The sequence below is a fragment of the Dromiciops gliroides genome, chromosome 6 (assembly GCF_019393635.1).
Source record: "Dromiciops gliroides isolate mDroGli1 chromosome 6, mDroGli1.pri, whole genome shotgun sequence".
Taxonomy (NCBI): domain Eukaryota; kingdom Metazoa; phylum Chordata; class Mammalia; order Microbiotheria; family Microbiotheriidae; genus Dromiciops; species Dromiciops gliroides.
Genome location: NC_057866.1, coordinates 207,415,918 through 207,433,939, shown reverse-complemented (window position 1 = coordinate 207,433,939; position 18,022 = coordinate 207,415,918). Strand labels below are relative to the sequence as shown.

At 38.9% G+C, this 18,022-nt stretch overlaps 3 protein-coding genes across 3 annotated transcripts in view; 2 read left to right on the top strand and 1 right to left on the bottom strand.

Moving 5' to 3' along the window:
• Positions 1-6,627: 6,627 nt before the first annotated feature.
• Positions 6,628-7,284, top strand: LOC122732834 (putative claudin-24). The gene has a single exon (XM_043973234.1). It carries the CDS (start codon positions 6,628-6,630, stop codon positions 7,282-7,284), a length of 657 nt encoding a protein of 218 aa, XP_043829169.1.
• A 2,010-nt stretch (positions 7,285-9,294) lies between these two features.
• Positions 9,295-9,957, top strand: LOC122732877 (claudin-22-like). The gene has a single exon (XM_043973291.1). It carries the CDS (start codon positions 9,295-9,297, stop codon positions 9,955-9,957), a length of 663 nt encoding a protein of 220 aa, XP_043829226.1.
• A 1,022-nt stretch (positions 9,958-10,979) lies between these two features.
• Positions 10,980-18,022, bottom strand: part of WWC2 (WW and C2 domain containing 2) — a 260,377-nt gene continuing 253,334 nt past the window's right edge. Inside the window, exons 22-23 of the mRNA XM_043971594.1 lie at positions 16,641-16,768; positions 10,980-14,037 (exon numbers count right to left, since the gene is read on the bottom strand). Of these exons, the coding sequence (XP_043827529.1) occupies positions 13,971-14,037; positions 16,641-16,768 (195 nt within the window). The 3' untranslated portion in view covers positions 10,980-13,970. The remainder of the gene's footprint in view (positions 14,038-16,640; positions 16,769-18,022) is intronic.

Genomic DNA, 18,022 nt, shown 5'->3' with positions numbered 1-18,022 from the left:
GGGGTTCCCAGAAACTTGTCCACCAAAAAACAAACAAACAAACAAATGGGCGGCCTAGTAGATAGAGCACCAGCCCTGGAGTCAGAAGGACCTGAGTTCAAATCTGACCCCAGACACTTAACACTTACTAGCTGTATGACCCTGGGCAAGTCACTTAACCCCAATTGCCTCATCCCCCCACAAAAAAACAACAACCCAGAAACTTGTCAAAGGAAAATGGGGAATATCTGATAAATGACTATATAGTTAGTGAAAAAATTCTAAATAAATGGAAAAATTATTGATTGGAAAGAGAACAACTTTTTGATACTAAAAATAAAAAAAACCCAAAATGTTTTAAGATGAAAAAATAATTTTTTTATTTATTTTTATATGTTTATGGAAGGAGGTGTCTCTGGGGACCTGCCACAGCCTCAATGCTACAGGCTCTGATTATAAGATTGCAAAGAAGGTGCTAACTAACCTGCTAGTGAAAGCTTCCTTACCTAGGAGTTCCCTTTATCAATAAACAGGGGCAGAAATGGGGGCAGAGACAGCTTGGGAGTCCCTTCACAGAGGCCCATGGGACAAAGCCAAAGATGAGAGAAGTCAGGCCCTTTCCTTTCCCTAAAACTCCTAGAGTAAGCCCCAGGTGGTAATTGTGGTCTCTGGGAGAAGAGATAACAAAGGATATCTGTATAAAGGATGTACTGCATTGGCAAAGCAGCTTGGAAGTGACACAGTGGACAGAATGCCCCATGTAGAGTCAGAAAGACTAAGCTATCTTCCTGAGTTCAAATCTGGGTTCAGACACTAGCTGTGCGACCCTGGGCAAGTCACTTAACCCTGTTTGCGTCAGTTTCCTCATCTGCAAAATGAGCTGGAGAAGGAAAAACCCAGAAAGACTTACATGAAGCGATATAGAAGTGAAGTGAACAAAACCAGGAGAATGTTGTACAGAGCAACAGCAATGTTGTTTGATGAAGAACTGTGAATGACTTAGCTACTCTTGGCAACGTAATGATCCAAGAACATCCTAAAGGACTAATGATGAAACGTACTATCCGCCTCCAAAGAAAGAACTTATGTTGATTGAACAGACTGAAGCATGCTATTTTTACTTTCTTTCATTTTATTCTTATACAAAATCACTAATATGGTAATGTTTTACATAATTGCAGGTGTATAACCTATATCTTATTGATTACTGCCTATGGGAGAGGAGAGGGAAAGGAAAGGGAGGGACAGAATTTGGAACTCAAAATTTTAAATAAAAATGTTTTAAATAAATAAGTAAGCATTAAAAAAATGAGCTGGAGAAGGAAATAGCAAACCACTCCAGGACCTTTGCCAAGAAAACCCAAAAATGGGGTCACAAAGAGTCAAATATGACTGAAAAAGGACTGAACAACAAATTGGAGCCTGGGGTGCTGGAGACCAACTGCTCCTCGACCAGCTCTGAGTCCCAGAATCCTGGGCTCCTACCTGTGGTGTTTTCTTATCTCCATATATGACTTCATCAACTTTCTTCATAGCAAGGTCATGCACAAAGCAATTTACACACAACATTTTGCTCCCCTCTGTAGGTTCTGAAACACCTGTCCCTTAGAGTGAGGACAATAAAAATTAGAACTGTGTCCACACCTGAGGAAAGGGCTTCTTCTCCATTGTTGGCAACAGCTTTGGGAAAACTGCAGGTGCAGTTGCCTTTTTTTTTTTTCCCCAAGTGAGGCAATTGGGGTTAAGTGACTTGCCCAGGGTCACACAGCTAGTAAGCGTTAAGGGTCTGAGGTCGGATTTGAACTCAGGTCCTCCTGACTCCAGGGCCAGTGCTCTATCCACTGCGCCACCTAGCTGCCCCTTCCCCTCTATTATTTAGAGGGGAATGGATCATGCAGATTTTAAGCAGCAGCTAGCCTTGCACATAGTAGGCATTTCACAAGGGGAGTGCTGAATTGATAAAACAGCTAAAGAAGTTACAGATTCTCAGACCACAAATTAAAAGTGCAGGACCCAAAACAATCTGAGTGAGGCAATTTAACTGTGGTATTGGCACCGAGGATAAAACAAGCCTAGTCCAGGAGATAGCAATCTTAACACCTCCATCAGATTAGGACACTGTTTGCGAACTCATTAAGATGTTTTGGCAATATTGACTCACTTTCTGCAGTGTTTTCAGCTCCATTGTAAACAGCCAGTGAGAGGCCCACTTCTCTTGCTTAGAGTTGATTAGTCATGATCAAAACATCAGGATGTTTCCTTATTGTTAGAGTTAAATGAAGAGGGCTTTCACATCCTGTGTTTGCATTTATCATCTGTGTTTGCATTTATTATCATTTAAAGCTGAATGAAAAAAAATCCAATAGTCCATTCTAAATAAGCATCAATCCCTTATAAAGAAAAGCAGCCAAGATGTAGAAAACAGAGCCAGCCTGGAGGATCAGGGAGCCCTGGGTTCTAGATACTTCTGGCTTTGTGTCTCTCTGTCCCAGGCAGATTTCTAGGATTCTAAATAGCAGAAAAGTTGCCTGTCTACATTAATGGGGAGAATTCCTTCAGTAGGGAGGGGGTCACTTCTTTTTTAAACCAATGAAACCACAAGTTTAGTTCAATCCCCCACTTTTCAAAATTTTTTTTTTTTTTAGTGCTTGAAAAGGAATTCTATGAAGCATTTTCTTCAGTATGGTCGGAATTTGGAGAGCCTGGAAACTTGCTGTGTGAACCTATGCAAGTTAATTAACTTCTCAGCATCCTAGTTAAATCTCTAAGGTTTTAAATTGCAGAAAAAGTGTCAATCTAGATCAGTAGGTTTCCTCACTTGGAGTTCTCTATACTAATGAAATCACAAGTCTGGTCCAGCCTACCCCCCACCCCCCCCAAAAAAAACATTTACATAGTGTTTTAAAAGGAGCCTACTATGTGTGAAGTGTTTTTCTAGCTGCTGTGGGGGTTTAGAAACATGTACCCAGTGTTCAAAGAGCTTACACTTAATTAGGATAATAGATGAAGAGAAATAAACTGAGCCACAGGTATCCAGGGGTGGTCTCACTGGCCTCCTAAGGTAATCCATTCTGCTTTTCAGATAGCTCTAATGGTTTAGCAATCCCAGGCCTGTTCTCTGGAGCCAAGATGAACAAATATGGCCCTCAAGGCTCTTCTTCTTTAACCTAAAAATTCCATTTCCTTTTTAGCAAACCCTGGTGTGGCATGGGTTTGAGTCCTCCCACAATGCTCATCACCTTTCTCTGGATGGGATCCAGCTTCTAAAGTGTGATGTTCAGAACTCTATCTGTGCTTGGACCAATGTAGTTTTTTTATTTATTTAAGTACAGGTATTCATTACGTAAATACTTCTGCTTCTATAGGACCATCACCTCACTTTTTCTAGGCACTGTCTCTTAAAATCACATTCTTTTGCCTCCCAGTAAAGGGAACGCTGTTCATGACGGAGCTTAGTGAATGGAAACAAAAACACAAGAGAAAAGAGGGATGGGTCCTTGGGACAGTCTTGTCTCTAGTAGAGTCGCTTTTCTCCTGATGAGGCAAGAGCAGATCAATGGCCTAGTGTTGAGAACTTAAGACAAAATAATTGTGGCATAATTGTCTTGACCGGTTTCCTCCATTTCCCACCCCTCCCTCCTCTTACTTCCCATCACTTCTTTCTGCTGGCTCTTCTAATTACCATTTAATTTCAGTGGTTGGGGGGGGGGAGTGGAGGAGAGAAATTGATGAGAATGGAGGTAGTGGAAATGGAGATGGAAGAGACTTTCCCAGCCCCTCTTTAACATGCTAGTGTCTTCCCTCTGTTAATTACTTCCATTTGTCCTGTATGCAGCTTGTTTTGTACACATGGGTTTACATTTTGTCTCCCTCTTAGATTGTGAGCTGATTGAGCGCAAGGACTGTCTTTTGCTTCTCCTTATATCCTGAACCTTAGCACAGTGCCTGGTACTAATGTTTATTGATTGTGTGATTGAATAGACTATTGGGGTTTTGATGGCCGTGTTGTTTTTGAAGGATAAGGTGATCCTTACTCTCAATATTGTGGAATATTGGGATTAAACTAGGGAGGCCTCTAGGCTCTAACACACTTAATAGATCTGTGATTATGGGTTAATTAGTTAACATTTCTGAGCCTCAGTTTTCTTATCAATAAAATAGGGCTGATCACATGCTACCACTATGTGGGGTTGTTGTGAAGAAAGCACTTTGTGAATGACTAATAATGTGAATGATTCTGAGCCAGGCTAGTCCTATTCCCAGGTATTTCCAAGGGGAAAAAAATGTCCTCTCTTAATAGCCAGAAGACATTGGATCTGGTAGAGAGAGTTGATGTGGCCTCCAAGTAAGGACTGAGGAAGGTCACTGAAGCCATGGCATAACATAGCATGGATTCAAATGTTATCACACCTTAAATATATTGGTAGTAGCTTTAAGTATCACCACAATTTCCACATTAAAAATGAGAACCGGGGGGCAGCTAGGTGGCCTAGTGGATAGAGCACCGGTCCTGGAGTCAGGAGGACCTGAGTTCAAATTCGGTCTCAGACACTTGACACTTACTAGCTGCGTGACCCTGGGCAAGTCACTTAACCCTCATTGTGTCCCCCCCCCCCCCCCCCCCCCCGCAAATAATAATGTTTACAAAGTGTCCACTAAATCTTGGATTCAGTCAAATACCTCCTTGGGACAAGTTGATTTACCAAGCTAAATCTTGGTTCTGCTAGAAAAGTGTGTACATAATCAGCATCGACTTCAGTTTACTTTGTAAAAAAATGTTTGAGTTATAAATCTGTGAGGCAAGAAAAAATGACCATTCCATTTAACTTTTTATTCAACTCTTGTCGGTGTTGAATAGTTATTGACCTTAATACAGGAATAACTTCAGAAATAGCCTTTCCTCAATTATCTCCATCCAGATCTCTGGCTGGAACATTTGTCCAAGTGTCAAGAGATGGCAGTGTGGTAACAGCAGGGAAGGACAGGATTAAAATCTAGACGAAAAACTTAATTTTGGAAGGCTCCACTTGGTCTATCTGCTTCTGCAATGAAGCTCAGCCTTTGCAGGAATGCTATGAATGACAGCAAGCTTACCAACACAAAAGGCTTACATTGCACAGCTCTCATTGGTGGGAAGTTCTTGATATTGCATTCCTGTAATGTCAAACCATTGCTTCCAGTTCTATCCTCTGGAGCCTAATCTCTCTTCCAGAGGGCAACCCTTAAAATATCTGAACAGAATTATCAAGCCCAACCCCCCAGCCCTTATTTCCTAGACTAAGGATCCCTAATTTTTCCATATGATATAGTTTCGAGCTCTTTTATTCTGGATCCCCTTGTCCTCACCCCAAACAATGAGCCTCAGTGTTTCTACGAAATGATCACCGTCTATCGATCAATGGAGGGGCGGGGGTAGGGGGGAAAGTCCTTGCAAAGACTTCTTAAACAAAGAATCCGGTTTAAGGAATTCTTTGCTCCATTAGGGCCTATAAGGAGGGTTGAGGCACCTTCCACCCACACCAGGCCACTACTCCCTGGGAGATTTGGGGCACGTGGCTTTTTGGTTTGCCTGGTCCCCAAAGCCCTCTGTGGTCAATCTTAGGAAAGCTATTTTGTCAAGAGGTGTGTGACCTACATAAAAAAAAATAATAATAATAAATGGAAGCCTCAAAGAGTAAGCCCCACTTTGATTATTATTGTTTTCTGGCTAGGGCTCTAGATTCCTGAAGCATTCTATAGACCACAGTTAATTATGCACAAACCAAAAGCTGATTATATACCAAAAAGAGAAGAAGAAAATCAGGGTAAGAAGGGAGCTGGCTTCACCATAGGCCCAACCTATCTCAGTTGATTTCTTTAAATAGAAACTGAGATTCATATGGTGCTGTTTGTTACTTTGCTCATTCTTACCTTTATAAATGAATCACCCCCCCCCCCCCCCCGCCTTTTAGCCCCTTTCTCTTTAAAACTAGCTAAGAACATCATGAACACTATCTTTCAGAGGAATAGGTAAGAGTAACGCTGTGCAAGAAGCAAATGCTTTCTGGCAAGCATTTACCAAGTGCCAGAGATACTCAAGAACTTGGGGTGGGAACAGGGTGGGAGAAGGCGGGGTGTGTGTGTAGGTTGACAAGTCCAAGAAGCCTAAAGATTATAGGCAAACAGTCTACCTTTCTTTACAAGGCCTTGTTTTACATCCCTGAAATCTCAAATTTAGCTATTACAATGAAGTCCTGTTGTAGAAAGAGCTGGCTTTTTTTTATCACCACTTAAAATCTAATTAATCCATATTGAAGCACAAAGATTTCTGTTGTATTTTAGGGTGAGGGGTCATAGAGCCTCCTTTGTTCATCCTCAGACTTGTAATCATCAGGCATTGGGGATATAATTTTACCGAGCAAATTGGAAGGTAGCAGATCAAATCCTTATCAGAAAACCCAACTCATGGTTTTAAGAGAATCCTTCGTCCTTTATGTGAAACCTTATATTCAGGAAGCACAAAAATGGTATTTCGGTTGATCCAAAGGGTTAATGGCAAAAAAGCTTATATTTGAAGCAGCAGAGAACCAAGACTACCATAGAACTAAAGACAGCGGGCCCTATAGGGGAGCCCGGCAGAGATTACTGGAAATTTTATAATTTGTGACGATGGTTTTAATCTTCAGGAAGGCAATGCAATCAGTTGGACTTTCGTTATCTTTCCTGGGATGGGTTTTATCCTGTCTCACAACATACTTGCCCCAGTGGAAGAATCTCAACTTAGAGCTAAATGAAATGGAAAACTGGACCATGGGTCTTTGGCAGACTTGCGTTTTCCAAGAGGAAGTGGGGATGCAGTGTAAGGATTTTGATTCATTCTTGGCTTTGCCTGCTGAGCTGAGGATCTCCAGAATTTTAATGTTCCTTTCAAATGGGTTTGGAGTTCTGGGCCTGCTGTCTTCTGGGTTTGGTTTGGATTGTCTGAGGATTGGAGAAAGGCAGCAAGAGCTCAAGAAACGGCTGATGATCCTGGGAGGAATCCTGCTGTGGCTATCAGGAATTACAGCCCTCATCCCAGTGTCTTGGGTTGCCCACATCACAGTTCAGGAATTTTGGGATGAGACCATTCCAGATATTGTCCCCAGATGGGAGTTTGGAGTAGCTCTCTTTGTTGGCTGGGTTGCTGGATTTTCTCTTCTCCTTGGTGGGTTCCTACTGAATTGTGCAGCTTTTTCAACTCAAGTTCCTTCGGGCCATTACACAGTGGCAGAAATGCAAGCTCGGTGCCCACACCTGGAAGCCGGAAACACAGATCCTAAAGTGTAGGACTTTTTGGAAAAAAAAAGTGTGGGGGGAGGGGGAGAGACATTTCGTTTTATTATGAAAATGTGATGCAAAAGAACTTATTCTTATCCAAGCCAAAGGGTTCTTTGTTACTTAACAAAGCCTCAGCATCTCATATTTTCTCATTTGATAAGTTGATTTCCAAACCACATTTTTCCACCCTTGGGAAAATGAGAGGAAACCTTATGTTTAAGGGACAATCATTATATCTAATGAGATTTTATGTAGAGGTGGGCAAATAGTTTACTTTCGTCTGCTAATACAAATGTAGAGTGTTCTGTTGGTTGTGTAGTAGTAGTCAAGTCAGCTCCTTAGCCAGCAGTAACTTTTAATTTTGAAAACTCTTTGTCAGTTAGAAGCTAATCAGCTTTTTTTTCCTTAGGAAATCTACCCAGTATTCACCACTACGTAATTACACCCAACTGATGCTACAGTATTATTTCCACAATCCTTACTTCAGTCTCTCAAGCTGTCCAATAGTACCTGAACACTCAACAGAGGGGTATTGTATCCAGTAAATTACCAGGCATCATTCCTGACTTCCTCTCTTCCTTTCCTTTCTTCCTTCCTTCCTTTCTCTCTTCCTTCCTTCCTTCTTTCCTCCCCCTCTGTCTCTCTCTTTCTTTCCTTCCTTCCTCTCTCCCTCTCTTTCCTTTCTTCCTTCCTTTCTGTCTTTCTTTTCTTTCCTTCCTTCCTCTCTCCCTTTCTCTCTCCTTCCTTCCTTTCTCTTTCTTTTCTTTCCTTCCTCTCTCCCTCTTTCTCTTTTTCCTTCTTTCCTTCCTTCCTCTCTCTCTCTCTCTCTCTCATATGAGACTGAAGACTTTTAGGGCTAATATTCTCTTAGTTATTACAGACATTGGTCAGGCCAATCCTTTCCATAAAAAAATTTTTTTAAAAAGCTAGTGATTCAAACAACAAAATAATCCTCTGATGATTCATTTGCTCCAATGGAAAACTTCACTGCTTGCCTCAAATAGACACTGATGAAGACTCTGTGAAGATCTTAATCTCTGTCTCACAAACTCTCTTTGTTTAAAAACAAGGCTTCTTTACCTTTTGTCTGTCATGGGTTCCTTGGCAGTCTTGTGAAATCTACGGACCCTCTCTCAGAATAACATTTCTAAATGCATAAAACACATAGGATGGTAAAGGAAACGAATTATAATACAATTATCAAAATATTTTTTAAAACAAGTTCACGGACCTCGGGTTGAAAGGCAGATTCTTTCCTTAAACACAAAACACTGACATATGCAAAGAAAATATTTTTAAAAAATAACCCTGATGCACAGAGGCATAACTGTGACAAACACATAGGGAGAAGTAGAAACAATATTTAGTTTGATATTCTATGAAATGTCATATTCGACCAATGGGATTTTTAAAAAAATAGACCTGATTTAAACACTATGAAAACTAGTGATAGGACTGATTTGTTTGAGAAATATTCCTTGTGTTTCTATTTTTAAAGGCAAATACACAAAACACTACAACATGCTTAATGAAATGAGATTTGGACCAGATTAAATAAAACAGGGGACAATTAGTGAGGGGCAGGGTGGGTCTGATAAAAATCTAAAAGTTTTCCCTTTTCAAATCCTTTTGACTTGCAAAAAGACCAAAAAACAAAACCAAAAAACAACAACAAAAAACCCCCATAGGCATTAAATAAAGGGACCAGGCACCCTTATCACTTAAATTTATTTAAATAACACACCACTTTCTGCAAAATTGAGCCAATGGGATATGAACATGCCCTTGGCCACACCTTGGAATTACTGGTTTGCAACATTATTTCCCTATCCTTTTCTGAAACCTATTCAACATAATACTAAACAATAGTAACTCTGGCAAGCGTCCTTCTATATACACAAAGAAAAAAAATATTTCAGAGCTTTGCATGTGATAACACAAGTGTCACACTTGTATTCACAGCAACAGAGAGAATTTAGTTCAGACAGTGTCAACACTCACTGGACTCAACATTACAATATGGCTTTAGTTTTTAGAAGTGTGGCACAATCAGTTGGACTTTCGTTATCTTTTCTGGGATGGGTTTTATCCTGTCTCACAACATACTTGCCCCAGTGGAAGAATCTCAACTTAGAGCTAAATGAAATGGAGAACTGGACCATGGGTCTCTGGCAGACTTGCGTTATCCAAGAGGAAGTGGGGATGCAGTGTAAGGATTTTGATTCATTCTTGGCTTTGCCTGCTGAGCTGAGGATCTCCAGAATTTTAATGTTCCTTTCAAATGGGTTTGGAGTTCTGGGCCTGCTGTCTTCTGGGTTTGGTTTGGATTGTCTGAGGATTGGAGAAAGGCAGCAAGAGCTCAAGAAACGGCTGATGATCCTGGGAGGAATCCTGCTGTGGCTATCAGGAATTACAGCCCTCATCCCAGTGTCTTGGGTTGCCCACATCACAGTTCAGGAATTTTGGGATGAGACCATTCCAGATATTGTCCCCAGATGGGAGTTTGGAGTAGCTCTCTTTGTTGGCTGGTTTGCTGGATTTTTCCTTGTTATTGGAGGATCTTTACTTAATTGGGTAGCCTGTTGTACTCAAACGTCTCCATCCTTCAGTCATTACAGAGTGGCAGAAATACAAGATCCAAGCCAAAATCTGGAGATGAAAAATACCCCTCTAAAAATCTAGGATAAAGGGACCAGTCTCTCTTAAATTAAATCTTCTCTACAAGATACCTGTTCAACTCTGGATCCGGGATGATTATCTGTTCTACAGCCAACCACCCACTATGCTCTTTAATTTTCTAAAATGCATTCTTCATTTGGCCATTAGGTTTTAAGGTACAATCTCCTCCTGAGACGGGAAAACCATTTTATCTTCCATCCTGTGACCAAAGCCAATCAAGACTTACTAGTGACTGTTTGTATTACATTTGCTGAGTTCCTCTAAATTGTAAAATACCTTTGCTGATCCCACTGAACTGGTAAATAAGACATTATATTAGTGTGTGTACGTATACCCACCTGAAATGTACCTGCTAATCATTGCAGCATCTTGTGTTTTCACATGACCTGTTACAATGAAACCACAGTATAAGGTCCACTGCACAAGTGTTTTCTTTATATCGGTGCCAATTTTTTTTTCACATTCAAAAACATTTTCTGCTCTTAAAAGCTTAAAGGAAAGGGGAGGGGAGGGGAGGAGAGGGAAGATGCTTGATGAATTTTTTTTTTAATCCACTAAAGGCTTCAGTGCCTGTGTTTTTATGTTTACAAAAGAACCAGTTGCTTTTATCAATGCCTCCCGACATGCTGAGAACAGAGAAGGACAATTGTAGGATGTGCAAGGGGCTGAGGAACTATTGTAGACTGAAGAAAAATCTACCCAATGTTCCATCAAGTGAAACAAGTTTTTTTGGTAGTTTCCGCCGGTCTCCATTCAAGGGTCTGTATCAAAACCCACCACTCACTATGGTGCAGCTCTTGGTGGCATGCGCAGAACAATACTGTACAGAGAATACTCCAGCACCCAGTAATGGGGCTGTCTGCCCAGGATACACCTATGTGGGTTGTGTCAGTTTGTAATTAGTTCTATTACAAAGCTCATTTTCTGAAGCCTTTTGCTGACTCTCAGAATGAAAACACGCCTAAAAACATTGTATTTCTTATCAGTGATTTATATTGACCACGAAGAACCATTCCAAAACAATATGCTGACACGGGGAATTTTTAATAAACACATCCATATTTGTCACAGAAAGATATCATGCAAATTCTTCTGCCTCGGCCAAAGAATTTATCTGTACAATCTGATGCTGGAATAAAATACCAGGCAATGAGTATCTTTGTTAAAAAATTGTATTTTTTCCCCCAATCACAAACACATGGAAAGTGCAGAGACAAAAGTTAATCTAATGTGAAGTATTTGCATACTTTTACAAACAAGACAAATTAGAACAGAAAACACATTCAGAATTTAACCTGATTAAATATTGAGTTCAGTCCTGAGCATTTGATATTTGATACAGTATAGATAAAGCAATAGCAAAAAAAAAGGAAAAAAAAGATTTTTAAAATTAGTTGATTTGTAGTCTACAAAATTCAGCTAAACTTTGTTCATTTGGCTAAGAATAATATTGTTCTTGTACCTGTAATACTTGGATTCTGATATGCAAAACTTTAATATACTGATAATTGAAACATGAGATCTTACATTTGTTATATCCCTTCAAGAGTAAATTCTACTTTTCAAATATTTGTAAGATTAAAATTCATGTTTATCCATTTTTTGATCAATTGACTAACTTTTTTTTTCCACTGTGAATAATTTGGGTTAGTACAAAAGGACAAAATTGTTAAAAGCTGCCCATAAATATGTAACACTATGGCTGATTTTCAAAGTGAGGGAAAAGGGATATGTTAAAAAATGTTTGTCTTTCATTTTTAAAATGAGTAAATTTTGAAAAATCTTTAAAAAAATCTTGATCTTGGTCATACCTACTAACAATTAGCCTGAGATAGTTTTTTTTTTTTACCACTCCTCCAAATCTTTTTGTGCATCATATATAATTAACAGCTAATATGGGAGGATTCATAAAGCTAAAAATGATCCAATATGGCCTCTTTCACATCAGACATTTTAAATGGCCAGAACTGAACTATATTAAACAGAACATAAATAAGACTGTAAATAAATAAATGAAGAAAATAAAATCATACAGCACTACACATCATTCTAAACACATTTTACAGAATCAGACTAAGAAGTTGAAAACAGTCGACCTTCATTTAACCTCATATTAAATAAACTTGAAAACTTCTGCAGTTCACATTTGACCTTACAAGGATGAATGGCATTTATTTTTGTTGGTTTTCTTCTATCTTAACAAGACAGAATTAAATGGGCAACCTTGAAAAATCTCAGTTCACTCACTTATTCAAAGCAATGTAGTATCCAGTTATGTCTTTTAAAAACAACAACAACAACAATTTGCATCACTTTGCTTTGAATGCACTGGTACATCGACAGCTTCAAAACATGGCTAAGGGATCTTTGTGCACAAGTTATAGGTACAGAATTTGCTGGCCTTGATTTTTGATGACACCAAAAAAAAGAGTTATTTTCAAGATAAGTTACTTGTTTGTAAGGATACTAGCTTAGGAATAAAAGCACAGGTTCAAAACCACCCTGAATGGGAAACTCTTTTTCTTGAATGGGATTTGACATCCCAGATAAAAACTGATTTAGGTTCCTCACATATCGAGGCTACTGAAATATTGTTTCATCAGAAATATGAGAGTGGATTGTAAAGAGGCTGACATTCATTTGATTTACAATTGCATATAGTGTTTTTCTTTTAAAGCCATTTACAATAATGATCTTGGACCAGCTGTTCTAAGAGCCTGCTTCTTTTAAAAAGGACCAGGTTAAGTAAAGTTTAAAGTTCTACCATGATTAACACCTAACTCAGGTTTATTTCTTGATTGTTGTTTATCCGGATCTAGTTTAACAGCAAACAAAGAAACATGACTACTTGGAGTGAATTTCTGCCAAATTAAAAAAAAAAACAAAAACACACACAACCCCCAAACCAAAACTCATCCTTGTCCATGAAGCATTGGTTTTAAGTTCCCTAAAAATGAGGGTTATGACCTGGATTCTAGTAAAATCCTTGAATTCTATTATAGTGCTTTTCTTTTGGGTCATGATTTAAATCCCAACAAGTACTTTGGTCACTGGTTTTCTCTCCAGTTTTAGTTGGCAATTTTTCTGTCTCACTAATTTCAATGGCATTGGAAATGAGACCATGCCACAGTCTTCTAGCTAGCAATTCTACGATGCTTATGGCAAAACATTACTGGTGTCTGTAAGAGTGATTATATCTGGAAGTAAGTGGCTAGGCTGTGAACACTTGTGTAAATTCACCCTCGAGTTTTAAGAAGCAGCTGCCCACCAGGGGGTTTTATTTTTCTGAATTTTAGTTACTTGCTAATCTTTTTCAATATCCTCCTTCCTTCAATGAAATAATAACTCACAGGATCTTTAGTGCAGCCAAAAGTACTATACATTCACAGGGTTACATTTATTCCTGCACTCAGTACTCCAATGTTAACTGTTTTACTTAGATAAATACAAAAGGCCAAAAAACCCCAAAACTTTTAAGGAAACAAAATATTCCAATATAAGTGATAGAAATTGAGCCAGCACCTGTTTGGGATGGCTTTGCAGCCCTGGAAAGAAGCTTATTAGATGTATGTTTGAATCCAAACTTAAAGAGTTACACTCTTCTTGTATAAAAATATTACATGGTACATTTGCCATCTTCACAGTCTACTCACAGGAAAACAGGGAAAGAGAGAAATCTTCAGGATACAGTATTTCTCGACAGTGCAGTTCAACAGGGTTCACACTGGGAACTTGCCTCTACTCCATCTTTACAAAATAAAAGCCCACATGCAATGCACACCATACTGTACAACATCTGTGTACCAGAATTATTCCATTTTGGACAACAGATTTTTTTTTCCTTTCCTTTTTTTTTAAACATACAATTAAATTCATGATATTTTACAAATAAACACATCTATAGTCTGATGCAAAATAAAAGATCTGGAAAAGTTGGTTACAAAAAAAAGAAAAAAGTTCACCCCTTTCACCTGCCTCTGAGTGAGCAGGTAGGAGAATGATTCAAAATACGTAATTTATACATCATCGGCTGGCAAGGGTGGGATGCTAATCTTCGCTCTGGTAAAATAGGCCATCTTCTCCCTGGAATCAATAGTGGAGAATAAATAGATTTAAATGCCGTGCTGAAAATAGCGTGTGTTTAATATCTAGAACAAGAGCTCTATTGTTTTATTTAAAAGCCCAGATTTTTGTTCTCTTCCACACACAACTCCCTTTAAAGTTCATTAGGGGTTTTTTTGCAGGGCAATGAGGGCTAAGTGACTTGCCCAAAGTCACACAGCTAGTAAGTGTCAAGTGTCTGAGGCTGGAACTCAGGTCCTCCTGAATCCAGGGCCAGTGCTTTATCCACTGTGCCACCTAGCTGCCCCTTGGCTTTGTTTTGTTTTTTTTTGTTTTTTTTTTTTACTTTTTTTTTTTTTAAGTGAGGCAATTGGGGTTAAGTGACTTGCCCAGGGTCACACAGCCAGTAAGTGTTAAGTGTCCGAGGCCGGATTTGAACTCAGGTACTCCTGACTCCAGGGCCGGTGCTCTATCCACTGCGCCACCTAGCTGCCCCGGCTTTGTTTTTAAGAAGAGGTATGGAGATGAATAATGATGACTCATGTTGAATATCTTGAGACCAAACTCCTTACACCTCCTCTTAGAATTTTCTTTAATTTCCCCCTAAAATTAATTTTGTTTGCTTTTCATTTATTTATTTATTCATTTACTTACTAACTTACTTATTTATTGATTTACTTACTTACTTATTTATTTATTTTGGGGGTATCTTTGGTTTTTTGCTGGGCAATGAAGGTTAAGTGACTTGCCCAAGGTCACACAGCTAGTAAGTGTCAAGTGTCTGAGACAAGATTTGAACTCAGGTCCTTCTGAATCCAGGGCTGGTGCTTTATCCACTATGCCACCTAGCTGCCCCTTTTCATTTATTTTTAAGAAATTTCTAAAACGCTTAGCACTTCCTTCTAGGTTTAAGAAGATGTAGGGTTAGAGTTAGAGTTCAATATTTTAAGCATCTATAATGTCATTGGTGGGAGCATTCCAACTATACCAGGGATTCTTAACCTAGAGTTGAAGAATTTGTTTTTCAAAATGTGGATAACTGTTTTTCAATATGATTGGTTCCTTCTGTTGTTCCATGTATTTGTATTTTATGCATTTAGAAACATCATTCTGAGAAGGGGCCCCGTACCAATAGAGATTAGTCTATAAAAGTTATTATGTGTTGAAAGAAATGGATCCACTCCAGGAGACAACTTTCTGGTAATGATAGTCTCTGTGTACTTAGCTAATGTGGTCCTCAGGGAAGACACACACACATACACATATACACACAAGCGCACTCTTTCTTTCATTCTCTCTCTCTCTGAGCCAATAACTAAGTCTTTCTAGCTCAACAGAACTTTTCAGAACTTTTATTCTGGTAGTAGAACCTCTAAAAAGCCAGGATCACCTCTACATAATGATCAGGCATTGGGGTAAGAATTATAAGAAGAGAGTACCCTCAAAAAGGGGGAAATAGTATTCTAGAATTTCTTAGTGGTGCATCATAAGGGCAAGCCATATGAAGATACTTTTTCAAAGGTCAACAGTGTTGAACAAGAGAAAATAAGGCATGGATTGCTTTAAATATGTTCTCAATTTTAGTATGCCAGGAAATCTCTTGACATACTCTATCTTCTTGATAGTTTCCTGTTTAATGTATCTTATCTGGAAGTACTAAAGGTATTTATATGGGTGACCTTTGTTCCCTGGTTCAGTTTGCCCTTTGGATTCAAACCGGAAACCTTTTGTCTTTGTCATTCCTTGGAATATACTCAGAATTTTATATTTATCAGGTCCATCTGACATTCTGGTATCATTGGGTATCATCCACAAGGAGAAGTGATTTCATATGTTTGTTCATGGTAGCCATATAATCTGATGTCATTTCTGTGCATCAAGTGATAGTTCTGGTTTATGATGGTTATAGCAATTATATAATAATAATGACAAATTATTATGGGGAATAGCTTATAAATAATGAGACTTAAAAGGGTGGTATAAATGAAAATGTTTTTAAGATTTTTTGATAGAGAAGCTATGGAAATTATCAAGTGTCCCTTTCACTTTGACTCATTTAAATTATTGTGGTAAGGAAGAATAAAGTATGTTAGGTGGTGACCTAGATCACAACAGAACCTGAGAATATTTGGGGGATCTGAGGATTATGTTTGGAACATCTGAGACTTTTGTTCTTCAAGACAAGATAATGGCCATTAACTACAAAAGAGACTACACCACCAGGAGCATAGCTTTGTCTTCATCTAAGAAGTCCCTTCTCCCCCTTTATCATAAAACAAAGAATTTCTATACTTTCTGGTACCCAGAATTAAGATTTCTTAATGAGACATCACCACTGTAATGAGACTTATAGACACAGATTTCAGCAACAAACAATATTTAGCAGAAACATGACAATAACTGGTGTTTTTTCTTTAATTTGGATATTTGCATTTGCTAAAGTGACATAATTTAATCGAGGCCAGGAGGGATGCTTAGGTGCTAACACTAACATCATAAATGATGCCAACCTCGTGTAGATTCCTAGAAAACTCAGCTTACTGAGTTGCTCTGGAGTTAGGTATTGAAAAAAATAGGGTGAGAACAACTAGTAAGGCAGCGTAGAAGATCCAAATATGTGCTACCTGAATGATTGCACCTGGAGGGGTACTTTCTGGCTCTGCTCTCGAAGCCGACACACATCCTTGGAGGCCTTCCTCATCAGTTTCTCAGCATTCAAATCTTGCTTCTGTTCTTCCTTGGATTGTTCAGCCTGGCCAAAGGAGGAAAAAAATATCCAGCAATGGGCAAAAGGACACATTATAGGATACAAAAGGTTGTGAACTAAGGTTGGTAGAGATAGCAGATTAAATATCCTCCCCCCGCAAAACTATAAGAAGTTCATGAACAGAAGTGACACATGGAAGCCATAGACTAGAATTGGAGACATCAGTCCCACTGAGATTTCTGCTTTTTTTTTTTTGTGAGACAATTGGGGTTAAGTGACTTGCCCAGGGTCACACAGCTAGTAAGTGTTAAGTGTCTGAGTACGGATTTGAACTCAGGTCCTCCTGACTCCAGGGCCAGTGCTCTATCCACTGCGCTACCTAGCTGCCCCTGATTTCAGCATTTTTAAATCTAGGAGAAGGAGAATGCGGCCACAACACAGTTGGAGGAAGGTAAACATACATCTTTACCAGCTGTTGGCAAATATGCACCTAGATTTGTGCATGCATATAATATGTAGAGATGTTCCCATGTATATATGTAACTAACAAACAGTAAATTCATGAATAATCTTCTGTTTTACTCAATTCCTCAAGCTAAATGTTACTTTAAGCAACCTTTAAGCTTTCCTTACAGAATATAACCCAAGCAAAGTGTTGACTGAGGGTTCCTTGATATGAAATGAAGGATTTATGAAATCCAAACAAGGGCTGTTTTCTTTTTTTAAAATTAGTAACCATGATTTGTTTGTAATCCAGGTGCAGTTAGTTAGTCAAACAAACTAGCTTCTATCAAGTATGAAGAGAAACTAATTTCTGAATGGACCACTGGTTAATACCTCCCTTAGTATTTGAAGATTAGCTCTGGGCTGAAAAGATCCATTTGTCAATCAACTTTATGCCCAATCAACAATACTTTATGCCCTAAATATGTTTTAAGCTGCCCCATAATCTCCCTGACTCCCACCTCCATCCCTTTTGCTCCCCTAATAGACACTTCTCCTCTCTTCCTGTGCCCAGGTGTAAATGACTCATTTATTTAGGTCAATTAGCTAATGAATAGGCACTTTGCCCTAAGACCAATATGCCCTAACTCCTATGGGGACAGAACCACCATCTGTTTAAATCTGGATGATCTTTCAAGGGCTTCATCTCATTTGTTGTCTCTGTTGTGAGTGCTGCTCCTTCCCATAGGGCCTAATGTTTCCTATAATTCTTCTGACTTGAAATGAGAGATCTGAAACTCAAGCACAAATTTCACTTTTACTGCTGGGGATCCTAAATGTGGTTTAGAAGTAGCT